This window comes from Hemitrygon akajei, chromosome 9 (genome assembly GCF_048418815.1).
Source record: "Hemitrygon akajei chromosome 9, sHemAka1.3, whole genome shotgun sequence".
Taxonomy (NCBI): domain Eukaryota; kingdom Metazoa; phylum Chordata; class Chondrichthyes; order Myliobatiformes; family Dasyatidae; genus Hemitrygon; species Hemitrygon akajei.
In genome coordinates, this window is record NC_133132.1 from 100,589,004 (window position 1) to 100,605,815 (window position 16,812).

At 38.5% G+C, this 16,812-nt stretch overlaps 1 protein-coding gene across 2 annotated transcripts in view; it reads right to left on the reverse strand.

Annotated features, from left to right (window-relative positions):
* The window catches only part of lyst (lysosomal trafficking regulator), a 316,053-nt gene that overhangs the window by 105,774 nt on the left and 193,467 nt on the right, over positions 1-16,812 (reverse strand). For both annotated transcript variants that reach the window (XM_073056659.1, XM_073056660.1), the window contains exons 16-23: positions 16,479-16,669; positions 15,897-16,142; positions 13,226-13,399; positions 11,171-11,323; positions 9,829-9,966; positions 5,715-5,913; positions 2,797-2,922; positions 342-1,044 (exon numbers count right to left, since the gene is read on the reverse strand). In XM_073056659.1, coding sequence (XP_072912760.1) covers positions 342-1,044; positions 2,797-2,922; positions 5,715-5,913; positions 9,829-9,966; positions 11,171-11,323; positions 13,226-13,399; positions 15,897-16,142; positions 16,479-16,669 — 1,930 coding nt within the window. The remainder of the gene's footprint in view (positions 1-341; positions 1,045-2,796; positions 2,923-5,714; positions 5,914-9,828; positions 9,967-11,170; positions 11,324-13,225; positions 13,400-15,896; positions 16,143-16,478; positions 16,670-16,812) is intronic.

A 16,812-nucleotide genomic window follows, 5' to 3' on the forward strand; every position in this document is an offset into this window, starting at 1 on the left:
AAGCGACGTGAGACACAGGAGTGTCTGCACATAAGGTGACTGTCAGGAAGTGATAAATAAATGGTGGTGGAGGATGTAGAGGAATGGGTTAGTGGGTGGAGGTGTTGATCAGCCTTATTACTTGGGGAAAGTAACTGTTTTTGGGTCTGGTGGTCCTGGCATGAATGCAATTATCTTCCTCCCAGGACCAGTACTGAATGCACTGGTCCAGGCTGAAGGATTCATACTTGTCCAGTAAAAAATGGGAAATTCATCCCATTTCAAAAATGTTCTGAGTAACATTAATATAACAAACTTGGTAAATAAGGTATAGTAATAGCTCACACAATAATTAATTGTACCTATCTGTTGCACCATCACTTTGCGTGTAGGGTCGCTCATAAAGAGGTGAGAAACCGAAGTTTTCCCATTCTTCAGGAATTAAATTCTTGCCAGTCACACTTGGCAAACGTCCAATAACTAAAGATCCATTCTGGGATGGAAATGCTAATCCCAGCCCAGTAAAATTACTCTGACTTCTCTGGAACATCTGAAGGCCTTGGAGACTGTCAGGTCGATTTACTCCATCACCTGCCCCTTCCAGTTTCAGTTCTGGTTCCAAAGTTGATGAACTCTCACTTGAGACATGTTCCACATCAATCTTGAAGCTCACATTTGCTGGGCTATCTGCCTCCAAAACATTTTCTAAAGATTCTTGGGTTTGACCATGTGTAGTAACAGTTTTCATGGAAGGTCCCTCTTCTGACTCGCGCAAGGTCTTTGCAGACTCACTGCTGCTGAGGAGCACTTCATCCTGTGTTGATTTCAGTGTTTCAGCAGCGGCCATTTTGGGAATGTTCTCTGGCAAAAAGCTTTTAGAGTTGGACTCGACGTCAAAAGCCTTCATGTCAACATTCTGTTCTTCACTTGGCGTCAAAATTTGGATTCCAATTTGCGGTGATGTGGAAGGGGTCAATGATGAACTTTGGAAGTGTGGTTCATACAATGGCAATAAAGGAGATTCCTGCTTTTCAGCGCTTAAGGTGTTAATTTGTACTTTTTCTTCTATAAATAGGAAAGAAAAAAATCAGAATGCTGCTTTATTACTGGCTATTGTGATAGCATAAATTATTTATATTTATCTACATTTTAGGCATTGTGCTTCCTTACATCTTCCAATAAATTTTGCTCTTTATTAAAATACTTTCCGCACATCTTTCATTTTCAAAATCCATCATTGCACTCTTTTCTAAAACTGAGACAATTAAACTATAGAGAATCAAACATAACCACGCTAGATAAGGAAAGGTGAAAACAGCACCACTAACTTATTGCCTGAACGTCAGGAGAAAATATCATGCTTTTCCAAGTTTTCTGATAATATAAAACTGGGTGGTATTGTGGAAAAATATTTACAAAGAGGGTTCAAAAATGGAACAAAACAATTAGAATACAATGTGGAAAAACATGGTTATCCTCTTTGGTGCACATAACAGAAAAGCTGAACATTTATTCTATGATAAAAGATTGAGCAGTGTTGATGTTAAAAAGAAATCTAGCTGTGCTTGTAAGGATGTCAATAACGACACCATGCAAATGAAGAGAGTAAGTAGGAGGGCAAAATGTTTGCGAGAAGATTTGAATACAGGAATGAGGAATATTGCAATTCAAAAAGGGCTTGATGAAACTGCATCTGGAGTACAGCTCACACATTTGGTCCCCTCACCAGAGGAAGGACACATTTTCCGCAGAGGCTTGCAGTGAAGGTTCTCTAGACAGACTCCAAGAATGGTAGTTTGCCATATGAGCACAGAATTAGTAGACTGGGAATTAAAGGAGAACCCAGAGAAACATACAATCGTTCAATCGTCGTGCTCATTCAAAGCGCTTTGATAGATTTCAGGACTTCAAAAGAATTAGTGGAAATGGTGATAGTGCTGAAGTGGAAGGTCAGCTATGATTTTAATTAAAGATGGACCAAGCTCAAAAGGACAGGCTGCCTACTCCTGCTCATATTTCTTCACATGTAGAGGTCTGACGAGAGCTTTGAAAAAAATTATGACAATGACTCCAGGAAGAATGACTTGTGTTCTGTTCAAAAGCTATTGAAATGAAAATTGTTCTCAGAATAGAAGATTGAATCAAGATGCAACAGACCTTTAAAGATAGATTATGTAAAGACAGCTGATAGAAAGAAACTTAAGTATTGGGTGCAGGGGGTGATAGAGTAAAGCAGCAGCGATCAGGAATGTTCTTTTTCTAATTTCTTGCAAATAAACCAAGAGCAACATACAATAGTTTTAAAAAATATATATATAAACAAAGCAAATAACCATACATTGAAATAAAGTATCTCTACTGATTCATCTTGTCAGGGAGTGATTCCATGGGAAATCATAAAGATTAATGCATGATGAGGTCTGAATAATAATAACGGAAAGATGCAGAAAATCTTTGTCTCAGATAGTTATTCCGTATTTGGAGAATTTCTCAGATTTTTTTTTAATAGGGGCCTCTTCTTCCAAGAGGGGAAAAAAATCTGCTTGAGGTACATGTTACTTCCTTATAATTCTACAAAAAGCATCTAGGTTGTTTTCCAAAGATAAACAGGCAAATATAATTTCTTGCTCATTTGCAAACTAACTGAACAATGCACTTTACAGAATTTACTAAATGAGTAATAAAACATTCAAGTTATTTATGAGGCAAACATTTGTTCACAACCAAATAGTAAGAGTGAATTAAGGGAGAGTAAATTAATTTAAGCAATTAAACATGTAACTTAATGTTAAATCATTAATTATTTTAACTTCTAACCTTCTGGTGGGACAACAGTAAAGGCAGATGGTGATAGAAAACCAGGGCTTTCACTGGATTTTCCACTGCTATTAGAATACCGCATACATTTGATCAATTTGACCTTCTCTTGAAAGATCTTGCCATCTGAAAAATAAAATAAATGCAGGCGGTTCTTAACGATTGTATCATATTCAACTGCATGTCATTTATTTAGAAGTTACTATCCTTAGAGTTAAGAATTTTCCATTCTCAATATTTATAGTTTTTCATTCATTAAACTCATTCAGGGTTTTGGCATCATTTTGAATGTTCCATTACTTTTTGTATTAACTGTCTCCTCCATGCAATTATTGCAATTATCTAAAACAATTTCTGAATTCTAACACTGGTGCTTCAATGGGGTAAGACAGTCATGTTGTATTGATTGTGTTTTCTTGGAATGTTTGAATTTCTTTTCATGAATTCTGACCTCTAACTTATAAAAATTTTCCCAATGTACCTGGTGCTTTTGTGAAGGCCTTAAATTGGGAAACAGTAGAGAAAGGGCACAAAATCTAGAGAAACTCTGCAGTGAGAAAATATAGTCCAGGATGGGTCAAGATTCAACTGGCATAAATGTATAATCACAGGATACATCTAGACTTTGTTATGTAAAATAATGCATACTTGTTACACAAAAAAAACATTAAAAGTAAGTTGTACTGCCAAAAAGGAACTGAATAAATGGTCCATTTAGTCAGTGGATGCTGCTCAAAAACAAAATTTGGCTGAATTAGCACAAAAAGGGAAAAGCAGGGACAGGCACTTCAGCTCACAATGTCTGTGCCATAATCTTAAATTCAACTAATCTTATCTACTATCACACGGTACATACACCTCCATTTGCTTCCTATTTATGCACCTGTCTAATTGGCCCAAGTGCCACTACCACAGCTGCTTCTGACTGTTTGCATCACTGCCTGCTATGGAACATCCATTATACAGGATCGCAAGAGGCAGCAGAGGGCAGTGGACTCAGCCATCTCCCATCACAGACATAACCTCCACTATCGAAGACATATTCAAGAGGCAGTCCACTGAGAACGTAGCATCCACCATTAAAGATCTTCACCATCTGTGACATGCACTCTCCTTGTAACTGCCATTGGGGGAAGTAAAAAATCTTGAAAACATGCACTCAACAACTCATAAATAGTTTCTTCCCCTCTGCCATCCAAGTTCTCAACAGTCCATAAACCTGTAACTACTACCTTATTTTTGCACTATTTATTTTTGTGATTTATAGAATTTTACATCTTCACACTGTACTGCTACTACAAAACAACACATTTCACAACATATGTCAGTGGTAATTAATTATCACGTTCCAGACATCTAACATTCACTGTGTAAAATACTTGCCTCCAATTTCCGTCCCTCACCTTAAATCTATGCTCCCTAATGGACAGTCTATGTTTTGAGATGAGACCCTTCATCTGGACTGGGACTTACACTGGAATTTAGAGGTGATCTCGCAAAGTCCCAGGATCTGAGGGGACTGGCAGGGTAGATGTTAAGAAATTCTCATCTTTGCATGGACTATTAATGGCATGAGGCAGTATTTCAAGATAAGGGGTTCCCCATTTAGGCTTGATTCAAAAATGTGAAACTCAATGGAACTCTTTATCACAATGTTATGAAGATTTTTGTCATTTTAGGATATACAAGGCTGATATGGGTAGATGGGAATGCCATAGTAGCATAGCGGTTAGTGCTATTACAGTCAGGGCGTCAGGGATCAGAAATCAATTCCGCCATCATCTGCAAGAAGTCTATATATTCTTCCTGTGAGTCCCTGTGTTCCATCCAGGTGTTCCAGTTTCCTCCCATAGTGCAACTGCATACTAGTTAGTAGGTCAATTAGTAGGTTATTGTAAATCCTCCTGTGATTGGGCTGGGGTTAAATAGGTGGGTTGCTGGGCAGTGCCACATGTTGGGCCAGAAGGTCCTGTTACGTGCTGTATCAACAGACAGACAGACAAAATAAACTTTGGGGTACTAAGGGATTCCTGGGATATACTATCAATATTACAATAGAAAACACAGGAAGAACTAAAGGAGTTAACATATGATAAAAGTTTGGCAGCTTTAGTGCCTGTACTTACTGTAATTTAGAAAAATGTGTGGGGATCTCATTGAAATCTCATTGAAACCTACTGAATGTTGAAAGGACTAGATAAGGTGGATGTGGAAAGGACATTTCCTCTGGTGGGGGTATCCAGAACTAGAGGGCACAGCCTCAAATTTGAGAAGTGAACTTTTAGAACAGAAGAAGGAGGAATTTTTTAGTCAAAGAGTGATGAATCTGCGGAATGCTCTGCCACAGACTGCAGCGGAGGTCAAATCCGTGGATATATTCATAGCAGAAGTTCATAGTTTCCTGATTGGTTGGAGCATCAAGAGATATGGTGAGAGGGCAGGTGCATGGGATTGAATGAGATTCAGGATCAGCCATGATCAAATGGCAGAGCCGTCTCAATAGGCTAAATGACCTAATTCTGCTCCTATGTCTTATGGTCTACCCTGACAAAGGGTCTCGGCCCAAAACATTGACTGTACTTCTTCCTATAGATACTGCCTGGCCTGCTGCGTTCCACCAGCGTTTTGTGTGTGTTACCTAAAATCAAACATGTTTTTCAATCCTCAAGAGTTTTAACAAGTTGCAACTCAATTTTATTTGTAAATCTGTAATAAAGTAAGTTACTAACTTTTGTTTTACCATCATGAATTGTCTCAAAATACCACATTCTAAAGTGAAGTGATTGTATTAAGGTAATTTCAGTGTGAAGGGTATATGCAAAAACACAAAGGAAAGAAAAAAATTATTTTCCATATCAATGCCCTTAGTCCTCAGTTATTACACAAAACATATCAAAAGCAGCATACATTCCATTCACCTATGTGGAGTGAAAAGTAAAAGCCTGGTGGGGTATGGCAAACATAGGTATTAGTGGGAGGATGTACTGCCAACAAAAAATTGTAAACCAGCTTCAGCAACTCAAGATCTGGTGGTGACCCAAGTACTTCTTCAATAATCTTCACAAATGATCTGCAGACATCCCGAGGAATAGATGTCAGCTGTTCATCTCGGTGTTCCTGGGGAACCAGAGTGGGGAAAACAATTAGCAGGAGTATACAGGTAAGTTGCCAACACTTAATCCAATACCACCTTTTCTTTTACCAAATACTTATCAATATTTTTCCATTCAATTCAAAGACAGACAAAATGAAAATCATACAGTGCAATGGCACACTTTCTACTTGTTTGTAGCCAATGTTAATATATTAAATAGTTTAACAAGATATACTTCTAACAATAGGCAGCAATATCTTCATGCACATTATAAAACAAATATGGCAAAGTCAGGAATAATTTAACAGAGAAACTTGCGTAATTATATATTTCTTCCATTATACTTTAATTGCAGGTGTAAATGTACTAACTCACAATCTTCTGAGTACTATTGAGTACATACTTGAGAAAGTAGACCATGCTAGTTGATATAGTAATTGACCAGATAAGATGAAGGAGGGGCAGTTTTAACTGCCATCCCCTCATTGAATGGATGGATGTGAGTCTATGCGATGCAAAGGAATGGAAAACTAAAATCCGTACTCTCCAAATTCCCCATTTCAGAGACTAGATGGGAGCAAGGTGGGGTTGTGTGGTGGTGGCAGAGGCAGGGGAAACTACCCCTAGGAGACACAATGGTGATTTAAAATATTACATTTACGAACCACCATGTGGAAATCAGGGTGGGACTGAGAAACCCAAATGCAGAAGGGAAAGATGGACTACCGTATTGATGAGACAAGTGCTATTCCCTCTCATCTAATGTACTGAACTGTTTCAATAACCCTGCAGTGTGATATATGAACCCCCCCCCACTCCTACCCCCTTACCCAAACAACCTTGCTAATCAACAACATCCCCAGTTTGCCAACAGCTTGAATTTGCCAGCCTGCCAGGTAATCCTCAATTCAGCGTGTCCTCCCCAACCTCTGTTCTTCTGTCTTATAAACTCCTTCTGTTTTCTGGTTGCCGCCTGCTACCTACCCAAAACCAGTTTCAGAAGCAACTGGCAGCAGTGTAAATAGAGACAGAAAATAATAATCACATCCTGGTGTTAAATTCAACAGGAGGCATGAAACCTGTCCTCATTAAAGCCATCTGCATTTCCAGATAAAATAAGGGTTACCATGTTTGCATGGTAGGTCCCATTTTACAAATTCTTCAGACAATGAACAAGAGTAATGACAGAATATAGTATTAATGGTAAAATTCTTGGCAGTGTGGAGGATCAGAGGGATCTTGGTGTCCGAGTCCACAGGACACTCAAAGCTACTGCAGAGGTTGATTCTGTGGTTAAGAAAGCACTTGGTGCATTAGCCTTCATCAATTGTAGGATTGAGTTTAGGAGCCAAGAGGTAATGTTGCAGCTATATAGGACCCTGGTCAGACCCCTCTTGGAGTAATGTGCTCATTTCTGGTCACCTCACTAAAGGAAGGACGTGGAAACTATAGAAAGGGTGCAGAGGATATTTTCAAGGATGTTGCCTGGATTAGGGAACTTGCCTTATGAGAATAGGTTGAGTGAACTCAGTCTTTTTTCCTTGGAGCGACGGAGGATGAGAGGTGACCTGATAGAGGTGTAAAAAATGATGAGAGGCATTGATCATGTGGATAGTCAGAGGCATTTTCCCCAGGGCTGAAATGGCTGGCATGAGAGGGCACAGTTTTAAGGTGCTTGGAAGTAGGTACAGAGGAGATATCAGGGTAAGTTTCTTTTTTACACAGAGAGTGGTGAGTGCGTAGAATAGGCTGCTGGCAACGGTGGTGGAGGTGGATATAATAGGGTCTTTTAAGAGACTCCTGGACAGGTATATGGAGCTCAGAAAAATAGAGGGCTACGGGTAACCCTAGGTAATTTCTCAGGTAAGGACATGTTTGGCACAGCTTTGTGAGCCGAAGGGCCTGTATTGTACTGTAGGTTTTCTATGTTTCTATGTTATAAAGTACTATGTTCTCATCTGACTCCATTCTGAATGCAGAAGCTACCTGAACCTGAGAAAAGTTGAGACCAAATTTGAATATTCTGCAGTTCAGTTCTTCGACTTCACTCAAAGCTACTAAACTTCCAAGTAAGAAAGGCTGAAGACAGTTAGTGGCATCACAAAACCAACTAGATAGAAGAATTTATTCTTATAAAACACTTGGTAATTTATAGAATAGTTTTAATAGTATATGTAGTGTTATCGTCACCCTTCACATCGAATTACTTATAATTAAACATAGAGCCCTGGATAATCTACAATGACTCAGTGGCAAAATGGTGTTCTTGCATTAAATCATACAAGATACTAGAACCATCTCAGGTTGATCAAGGCTAAACTTTGTTTATCATATGCATTTAAATGTATTCAGAATTTGCTATGATGTGCTGATGCGATGTGCAACAAAAAGCAACATTCAACAATTGTAAAGAATAAAAATTAGATAAAAATAAGTACAGATATCAATAAAATGTGCATAAATCCACAAGTACTAGAATGTATTATTATAAAAATTGGTTTAATGTGTTTTGCAGTGCATTGCAGAGACTAAGCTAATAGATGGAAAAGGTGGGAGGGGGCTAACTAGAATGGTTAATCAGATTAACTGCCTGGAGGAAGAAACTTTTAAGATGGCGTGGTTTGTTTCCACAGTTCCACAGTGATTTCAGCTACAGCAGGGATGGCCAACCTATGGCGCATTGGATGATTAGAAGTGACACATTGCACCCCAGTGATAATAATAAAAAATAAGCCTACTCATGCAAAAAGTATTAACCAAAAACCGATTTGTAAGAAAAAAAATCTGTAACAGTAGTTTAGAGCTAGAATGGGTTTTACTGAGAATAAATCTAAAACTTAGCAATTATTTTTTGCGATTTTAGTATTTCGTGCACATCTTCTGGCAAATGTCATCTTCTTTCACATTAATCTGTTTTCAATTTTAAAAAAATGTTCAATGAGTCAAACTAGGAAAGAAGGACTTTTGTTCTGCAGTCGTTCCATGACTGTTCAATACTTGTTTGATCCTGAGGCGCCAGGTGTCTGCACCAGCGGTGTGTCGCAGGTTTTTGCCAGTCAGTTTACAATTGACACTTGTGCGCTGTGGAGTTGTGCTTTGTTCATCCTTTGTGAACATTTGCAGTTTTGTACTTTTTTGAAAATTAAGCCTTGTTTTTACATTCAGCTACCCATCACAGTGCAAAAGAAAATGAGCAAAAGGAAAGCAGAAAGTGATAGTAAGCATGAATTCAATGAACAGTGGGAAAAAGTGCTCTTATTTATAGCGGGTCTGTCAGGAAAACCATTGTGCATTGTTTGTGAAAATACTTTTTCACATAATAGAAGACATGATCTTAATAGACACTATAAAACACAACATCAGACTGAAATAGAAGGAAGACTGAAGCTAGTGCTTGGGTCTGAGTTATGGAAGGAATAGGTGATTAAGAAAAAGGAAGAAATCAAAAGAAGACAAAATATATTTATTAAAAGTCTCATTAAGTAATGTTTATCTTGTTTTTATATTAAATCAATATATCATGTAAAAATGTTAAACACGTTATATTAACATATTTTTACAAGAATTGAATGGGGGTACAAGAGTTGTATGGCACATCTGAAATCGTGTGTGAAAAAAAACTGATACATGGAATGTAAAAGGATGGTCACTCCTGAGCTATCAAATTGATCACTAGTTGGAAGAGGATAAAATGCTGGATATTGCATTATTCATTGTTGTCCTAATGAAAATTCATATGGATAGATGGATGGATGTTACCAGCGTGCAGAGCTTCAGCCACGTAGAATTTCAAAATTATGAAGGATCATGTGAAAAATGCCTAGTTGGTTGAAGTGCTAGAAAGGATACAGAACCCATGAATCTGCACTCCAGCAAGATGCAGGGAAATGCTAGAGAAAAGGACTGGTGTGAAGCTTGGATTACAAAGCAATTCATACCTGAAGAACCTGGCAAGTCAAGAGGAAGCGATAAACCACTTGAGCCTTTAGAAGTTGCTTGATATTGAACATCTGTTTGGGATGATTGACTCTAATGAGCACTTCGAGAGCTGCCATCAGTGTTTCCCAGACACCATTCTATTTTTAGAATAAATACACACAACTATTGGTAATTGCATTGTTGTGCCATCTATACAAAGTGAATAACACTGGCTCTATTCTACTTGATTTAATTGTACATGGACAAAAATATAACAACAGCTTCATGACAGTATAAGAAACTGGACAATGAAAGTTAAGCAATAACATCTATGGAAATTGGGCAGGTGAAATTTAGCATCTTCCAATTAAGGTGATGACAAACATGATTAAAATGATGGGAAAAGTCATCAAATGTTTGTCCAGAAATAATCCAAAGGACAAAACAATGAGTATGACAGTAATTTAAAAAGCCACAAATACTGAAGTACAAAAGATCCAAGAATATACAAAGCTATATTCAAAGACATATTGCTAGTGAGAATAAACACAATAAAATGTCCAAATAAGGACAAAATTCTAAGTTCTTGATTAAGGAGTTGAAAACAGACCAATAAAGAACAATGTATACTGAACAGTGTAGAAAAAATAACTAGCACAAACAAGAGAAAATCTACAGATGCTGGAAATCCAAGCAACACACACAAAATGCTGGAGGAACTCAGCAGGCCAGGCAGCATCTATGGAAAAGAGCATAGTCAAAGTTTTGGGCTGAGACCCTTCATCAGGAGAGGAAAAAAATGAGGAGTCAGAGTTAGAAAGTGGGGGAGGGGGAAAGGTGAAGTAAAAAGCTGGAAGTTGATTGGTGAAAGAAATACAGGGCTGGAGAAGGAAGATCTGATAGGAGAGGACAGAAGCTCATGGAAGAAGGAAAAGAGGAAAGAGTACCAGTGGGAGATGATGGGCAGGTAAGGATACAACGTGAGAGAGGAAAAAGGTAATGGGGAATGGTGAAGGGGTGGGGGGGAAGATAATCAGCATCTTAGTATCACTGACCAACAGAAGTATCAGACCATCAATCTCACCTGGACTACTGAAAGGGAAACTGTGATTAATTGAACAGCAGCACAATAAACATTTCATTTAATGAAATAATCATATGTCTTATCACTAGATAACTGTTGTAGATGTGCCCAGATTGTAATTAATTTCTTTCTTATTAGAGTCTCCAAGAGAAAAATTTATCAGGACTGTATATAACATCTTATAATTATTGGTCCATGCAAATTGAAATATTTCTTCCAATTTAGAATATATAGCGACAGGAACAAATGTAAAAATAAAATTAGAAAGTCGATCAAACCTGTGCTTTAGACCAGATCTTCCAGTCCAGTAATAATTCAGACAAGATCTTCACATCCTGGATCACTGCAGTTGTTTCAATATCAATCTCAAATTGACATGTGGACTCATTAAAGTTAAGCACTGGAGCACTGCAGCATCCATCAAGCAAAGTCTGAAAGATATATATACTTTCTAATTCCACCTTGAATGGTCTGTACACGATCATAACCAAGAACATAGAAAATTAAATGTTTGCTGTAATATATTCAAAAGATGTCATCAAAAATATATACACCTAGATAACCGTGCTTTACAGCCCTACATCATGTTGATAGGATAGTTAAGAAGGCATATGGTGTGTTGACTTTCATTAGTAGGGGAAATGAGTTCCAGAGCCACAAGGTAATGTTGCAGCTCCTTTACTATTGCTGGACTCAGAGCTGGTCTCATCATTATAAGACGGATGTAGAAGATTTAAAGGTGGTACACAGGAGATTTACCAGGATGCTGCCTGGATTAGAGAACATGTTTGATGAGGAAAGGTTGTGCAAGCAAGAGTTTTTCTCTTTACAATGGATGATGAGAAACAACTTGTACAAGTTTATGAGGGGTATAGATAGAATAGACAGCCAGCACCTTTTTCCCCAGTTAGTGGTGGGCAATACCAAAGGACATTTGTTGGAGGTGAATGGAGGAAAGTTAGGCGAGATAACAGAGGCAGGTTTTTTTTAAAGAATTGTGGGTACCTGGAACATTCTGCCCATGATGGTGGTAGAGGCTGATAGGGACATTTAAAAGAAGCTTGGATATGCACTCAGATATTAGGAAAATGGAGGATTATTGGCTGTGTAGCAGGAAGGTTTAGATAGAACATGGAGTATGATTATAAGTTGGCAAAACATCATAGATTGAAGGGCCCATACTGTGTTGAAATGATACACTGTACATTCTAAAAAATTCACATCACATGCCGGTGATAATAAACCTGATTCTGATTCTGACTAGGTCAGATATTTAGAAACACAAGAAATTATGCAGATGCTGGAAATCAAGAGTAACACTCTCAAAATACTGGATGAAATGTACAAGAAGACATATGGTATGCTGGCTTTCATTAGTAGGGGGAATGAGTTCAAAAGATAGTGGAAATGAAGGTTTCCTGAGGAAGGGTCTCGGCCCAAAATGTTGACTCTTTTTTCCTCTCCATTGGTTCTCCCTGACCTGCTGAGTTGCTTCAGCATTTTATGTGTTACTCAGATACTTAATAACATTCTGGTAAAATGGCGGCACGCTCAAATGCAGAGGCCACTCAGGGTCCAGCCAAAGGTATGATTGTTTTTTATGCCTTTTTCATGATTGCAAGACACTGCTGGTTATGTAGTACATCAAGTACTGCAGGTCTACCTCACTAGTGAGTTGCTGGATGGCGACGGAGCTGAATTCCGTGTTGCAGCCTGCTTTAGCCACACAGGGAAGAAGGCACAAGACTGCGCGCAATCCAACGGACCGTGTGGGTGATTGTCTTGGACATTTTTGTTGTGGTCACAAAGCCCTGTTGCACATTGGTAATGTACAATACTACGAGTCCAATCACTAGTTCACTGGCGAGACAGATGGTGGAGGAGCTGTGTGGCCTCATTCATGCCTCAGGGTTGACCGTCGCAGCCACCATGGAAACAAACACCAGTGCTGGCTGTGTGCCACTTGATTCTGTGCTGGCTCCTCCTGTCAATACTGCCCTGCAATGTTCACGATGGGAGTCAAACTGGATTTAGTTCATCCGTGGCTGAATTATATGAGGAGCTGCTATGGGCTTGTTCTGCAGAAACATGTTTTTTTAAATATTATTATTTTTTGTAACTGCATGCTTTCCTGCTATTATATGTGCACTGTGTGCTGGGTGTGACTGCTGGTTCTGCATTTTGCACCTTGGCACCAGAGGAATAGAGTTTCATTTTGCTTTATTCATGTGTATAGTGTATGGCTGAATGAAAAATGAACTTTATTGAAATTAAGATTGAACTAATCATGGGGGGTCACTGCAACAAGGATATATGTAGAGAATACTTCATACCTTTAAGATGTGAAAGCCCACAATACATTTCATTTTGATGAGAACTTGGTGAATCATAGTATAGCCGTGACAACTTTCCATTTCCTGGATTCTCTGCTGGTTGTACTTTGTCAAAGTAAGTATAACATTCAGTGCCAGAGCTTGTGTTTCTTCATCATCGCTCATCTCTACAGACTAGAAAGAAGATACAAGTGTTTCTCCATCAATCAAATAAAAATGCAACAGATATTTCTGTATCGCTTACTGGTAAAAGAAAATGTGAGATTTTCCTCCCAAATAACTAAATATCATCATGCAAATAGCTACAGCAGGTCAAACAAAATCAAATGTCAGGAGTGCTTATCGACATCCCTTGTCATTGAGAAATGTGCTGAAAATACTTAAAGCCCATAAATGAACCCAGCCGCCGCCACCACTGAAAATTTGCATTGGCTAGATTGTGGCTAGATCCCAAACAGTGAAAAGCCAGTCTAAACTTAGTACATCCTGTGATGTTATTGAAAACCAATAAAGCATATGGGACCTGGAACTAATTATATTTTAAGTAATAAATATTTACCAATTATCTGTACAGTTGGGAAAAAGGGCAATGTTCAGGCATTGTCAACAAATCCCATCATTTCACAGTTCTACAATCGATCATAAAAGTAATATTTCAGTTCAAAGTAAATTTATTATCTAGGTACATATATATCACCTCACACAACTCTGAGATTTGTTTCTTGTGACCATACTCAGTAAATCCAAGAAACATAATAGAATCAATGATAGACTGCACCAAAGAGGGCAAACAACCTATATACAAAAGACAATAAACTGCAAATGCAAAAAAAATAAAAATAAATAAGCAACAAATATCAAAAACATAAGATGGAGTCCTTGAAAGCGAGTCCATAGGTTGTGGGAATAGTTCACTGATGGGGAATGTGAAGTTATCCCCTCTTGTTCAAAAGCCTGATGGTTGAGGGGTAATAACTGTTCCTAAACCTGCTGGTGTGGGTCCTGAGGCTCCTGTATCTTCTTCCTGATGGTAGTAGTCAGAAGAGAATGTGGCCTGGGTGGTAGGGATCCTTGATGATGGATGTTGTTTTCCTGTGACAGTGCTCCATGTAGACATGCTCAATGGCGAGAGGTTAAAGATATTGGTGAACATTCCAGCCAATTGATCAGCACAGGTCTTTAGTACTTGGCCAGATACCCCATCTGGGCTGGATGCTTTCCATGGGTTCACCCTCCTAAAGGATACTCTCAGGTTGGTTTCAGATCGAAATCACATGGTCATCAGGGGCTATGGAAATCCACGAAGGTGCCTTCATGCTTTGACTGTCAAAGCGAGCTATGTCGGTTCGTGTCACTTTGTAAGAGGTAATAACATTCAAGTCCTGCCACAGCTGTTGACAATTCCTCAGTGATTCAGGTTTGGACTGGAATTGTCATTTCACCCATGAAATGGCTTTCTGGAGATCACACTTAGACCTCCTATCTTACCTGGTCGTCAGACCTGCATGGTTCATCCAAGGCTTCTGGTTGGGAAAGGCTCTGAATGACTTTGTGGAGACACATTCATCTACGACTGTTTTTATAAAGTCTGTGACAACCGTGATGTACTGATTCAGATCTTCTGATGAGTTGTTAAATACGGCCCAGTCCACCAACTTGAAGTAATCCCATAGTCACTCCCCTGCCCCCCGTAACCACCTCTTTGTTATCCGCATCTCTGGAGCTTTGCTCTTTAGCCTCTGCCTATAAGCAGGTAGAGGGACAGCCAAGTGATCAGAAATTCTGAAATGTAATCTAAGCATGGAACAGTCGGCATTTCTTGTCATAGAATAACAGTGGTCTAGTGTATTGGGACCCCGGTGCTGCAGGTTATATGCTGGTGATAAATGGGCAGAGATTTCTTCAAACAAGCCTAGCTGGACGTCTCCAATTATGATTTGAATTGCACTGGGATGGGCTGTTTCTTGTTTGGTGATCACAATATTCAATACCTTGCATGCCTGATTTATTTAGTCTTTTGGTGGTATTTAAGCTAGCTTTAAAGGTTCAACTAATCATATTAGCTACAACTGCACATAACCCACTGAGTTTATATGTCTTCCAGAAGCCAGCTTTAACAGTCCCATTGATGTTTTCCCCCAGGTCATGAAATTCAATGCACGAGGGAAAGGTTTTTCTTGACTGAAAATAGATATACAACATTCCAACTTTCTTCTTCAGGGCTATGAGATGAAAGTGAACTGAACAAAGTCAAATATTCCCCTTTATACTACAAGATTCAATAATCAAAACTTGGTCATCATTATTACACTATTTGAGCAGGCAAGCAAACACTGTACTCACCCAACATCAGGGAAGAGTACATTAAAATACTAAAAACCTGTACGAGTTCTGTATTTTAGGATTTTAGTATCTGTAGCTTTTAAAAAAATTTTCATTTACTGTAACATTCTGACTGATTACATCTTCCAGTCAAGACAGTTATGCTATACTGTAACCTACCTATATTCATTTCCCCTGACTGCTAAAATCTCATCTGAAATTAAGTCTGCACAGACAAAAAAATTGCCAAATTTCCCCACTACAAAATGTACAAAATAACTGCACTGTTAACCACTTTTGCAATTAATTTGATGGCAATACTCAGTCAATCATGAGTAATATCTCTTACCCTAGCAAAGAGAAAGATGAATGCACCAGTTCCTCCAATTTTGTGGAGGATACGCTGAATCTCCTGATGCTCCAAAGGTTGCAGAGACTTTAGTTTCTGGGGCTCCATAGCATTGTTCTGGACATCCTTCAAGCTGAAAGGCCTTTGTGGTGATACTGTTCTTGTTTGTCCTTTGAGTCGAATAACTGGGTCATAAATGGTATACTGAGCAGGATACTGTGGATTGTAAACAATCGCGAGGCTATCCTGCAAAAAAGAAGCTGCAATACTTGTAAAGGTTTTCCTTTGCTCTATGTAACAGAACTCCGAGCTGCATAAATTGATGACATGCTGGTGCTTTAAAGAAGCACCACTCCCATTCCCCTGCTCTTTACACACAGGCATTCAAAGATGTACTTTTTAAATGTTTATCCAACTGCTTTTGAGAGATTTTATTAATTCTTCCTCCAGCACCAATTCAGGCAGTGCTGTATGCAACCAAAATGCTCATTTCCCCCTAGTCATATTGTAACTATACAGTATTTGTAGCATTTCACTTGACAGAGAATTTAACCAAGTCAGGTATTTGTTAATTCTACTCACCACCAGAGGGCCAGTATTCACTTCCTTGTTTTTCATGAGAAGCTCTTTAATTTGATCACATTGTAGAATTTCCAAAGTAACATACTTAGAGTAATTTGCTTGAATTTTACCATATTTACAAGGCATAATAGACGTGAAGTCTGGTCCACAAACATACAAATAATATGCTTCTTCCAGCCCTATTCTAGCACCTACATTAAAAGAGAAATATTTTCAATTGGCATGTTCAAAAGTGATCATTCTTGCTCCTGTCTTAACATAAAGAAGCATATTTACATGAATGCTGAATTATTGAATGCTGCAATGACTTATGTACTGTTATTACTGAGGGCAC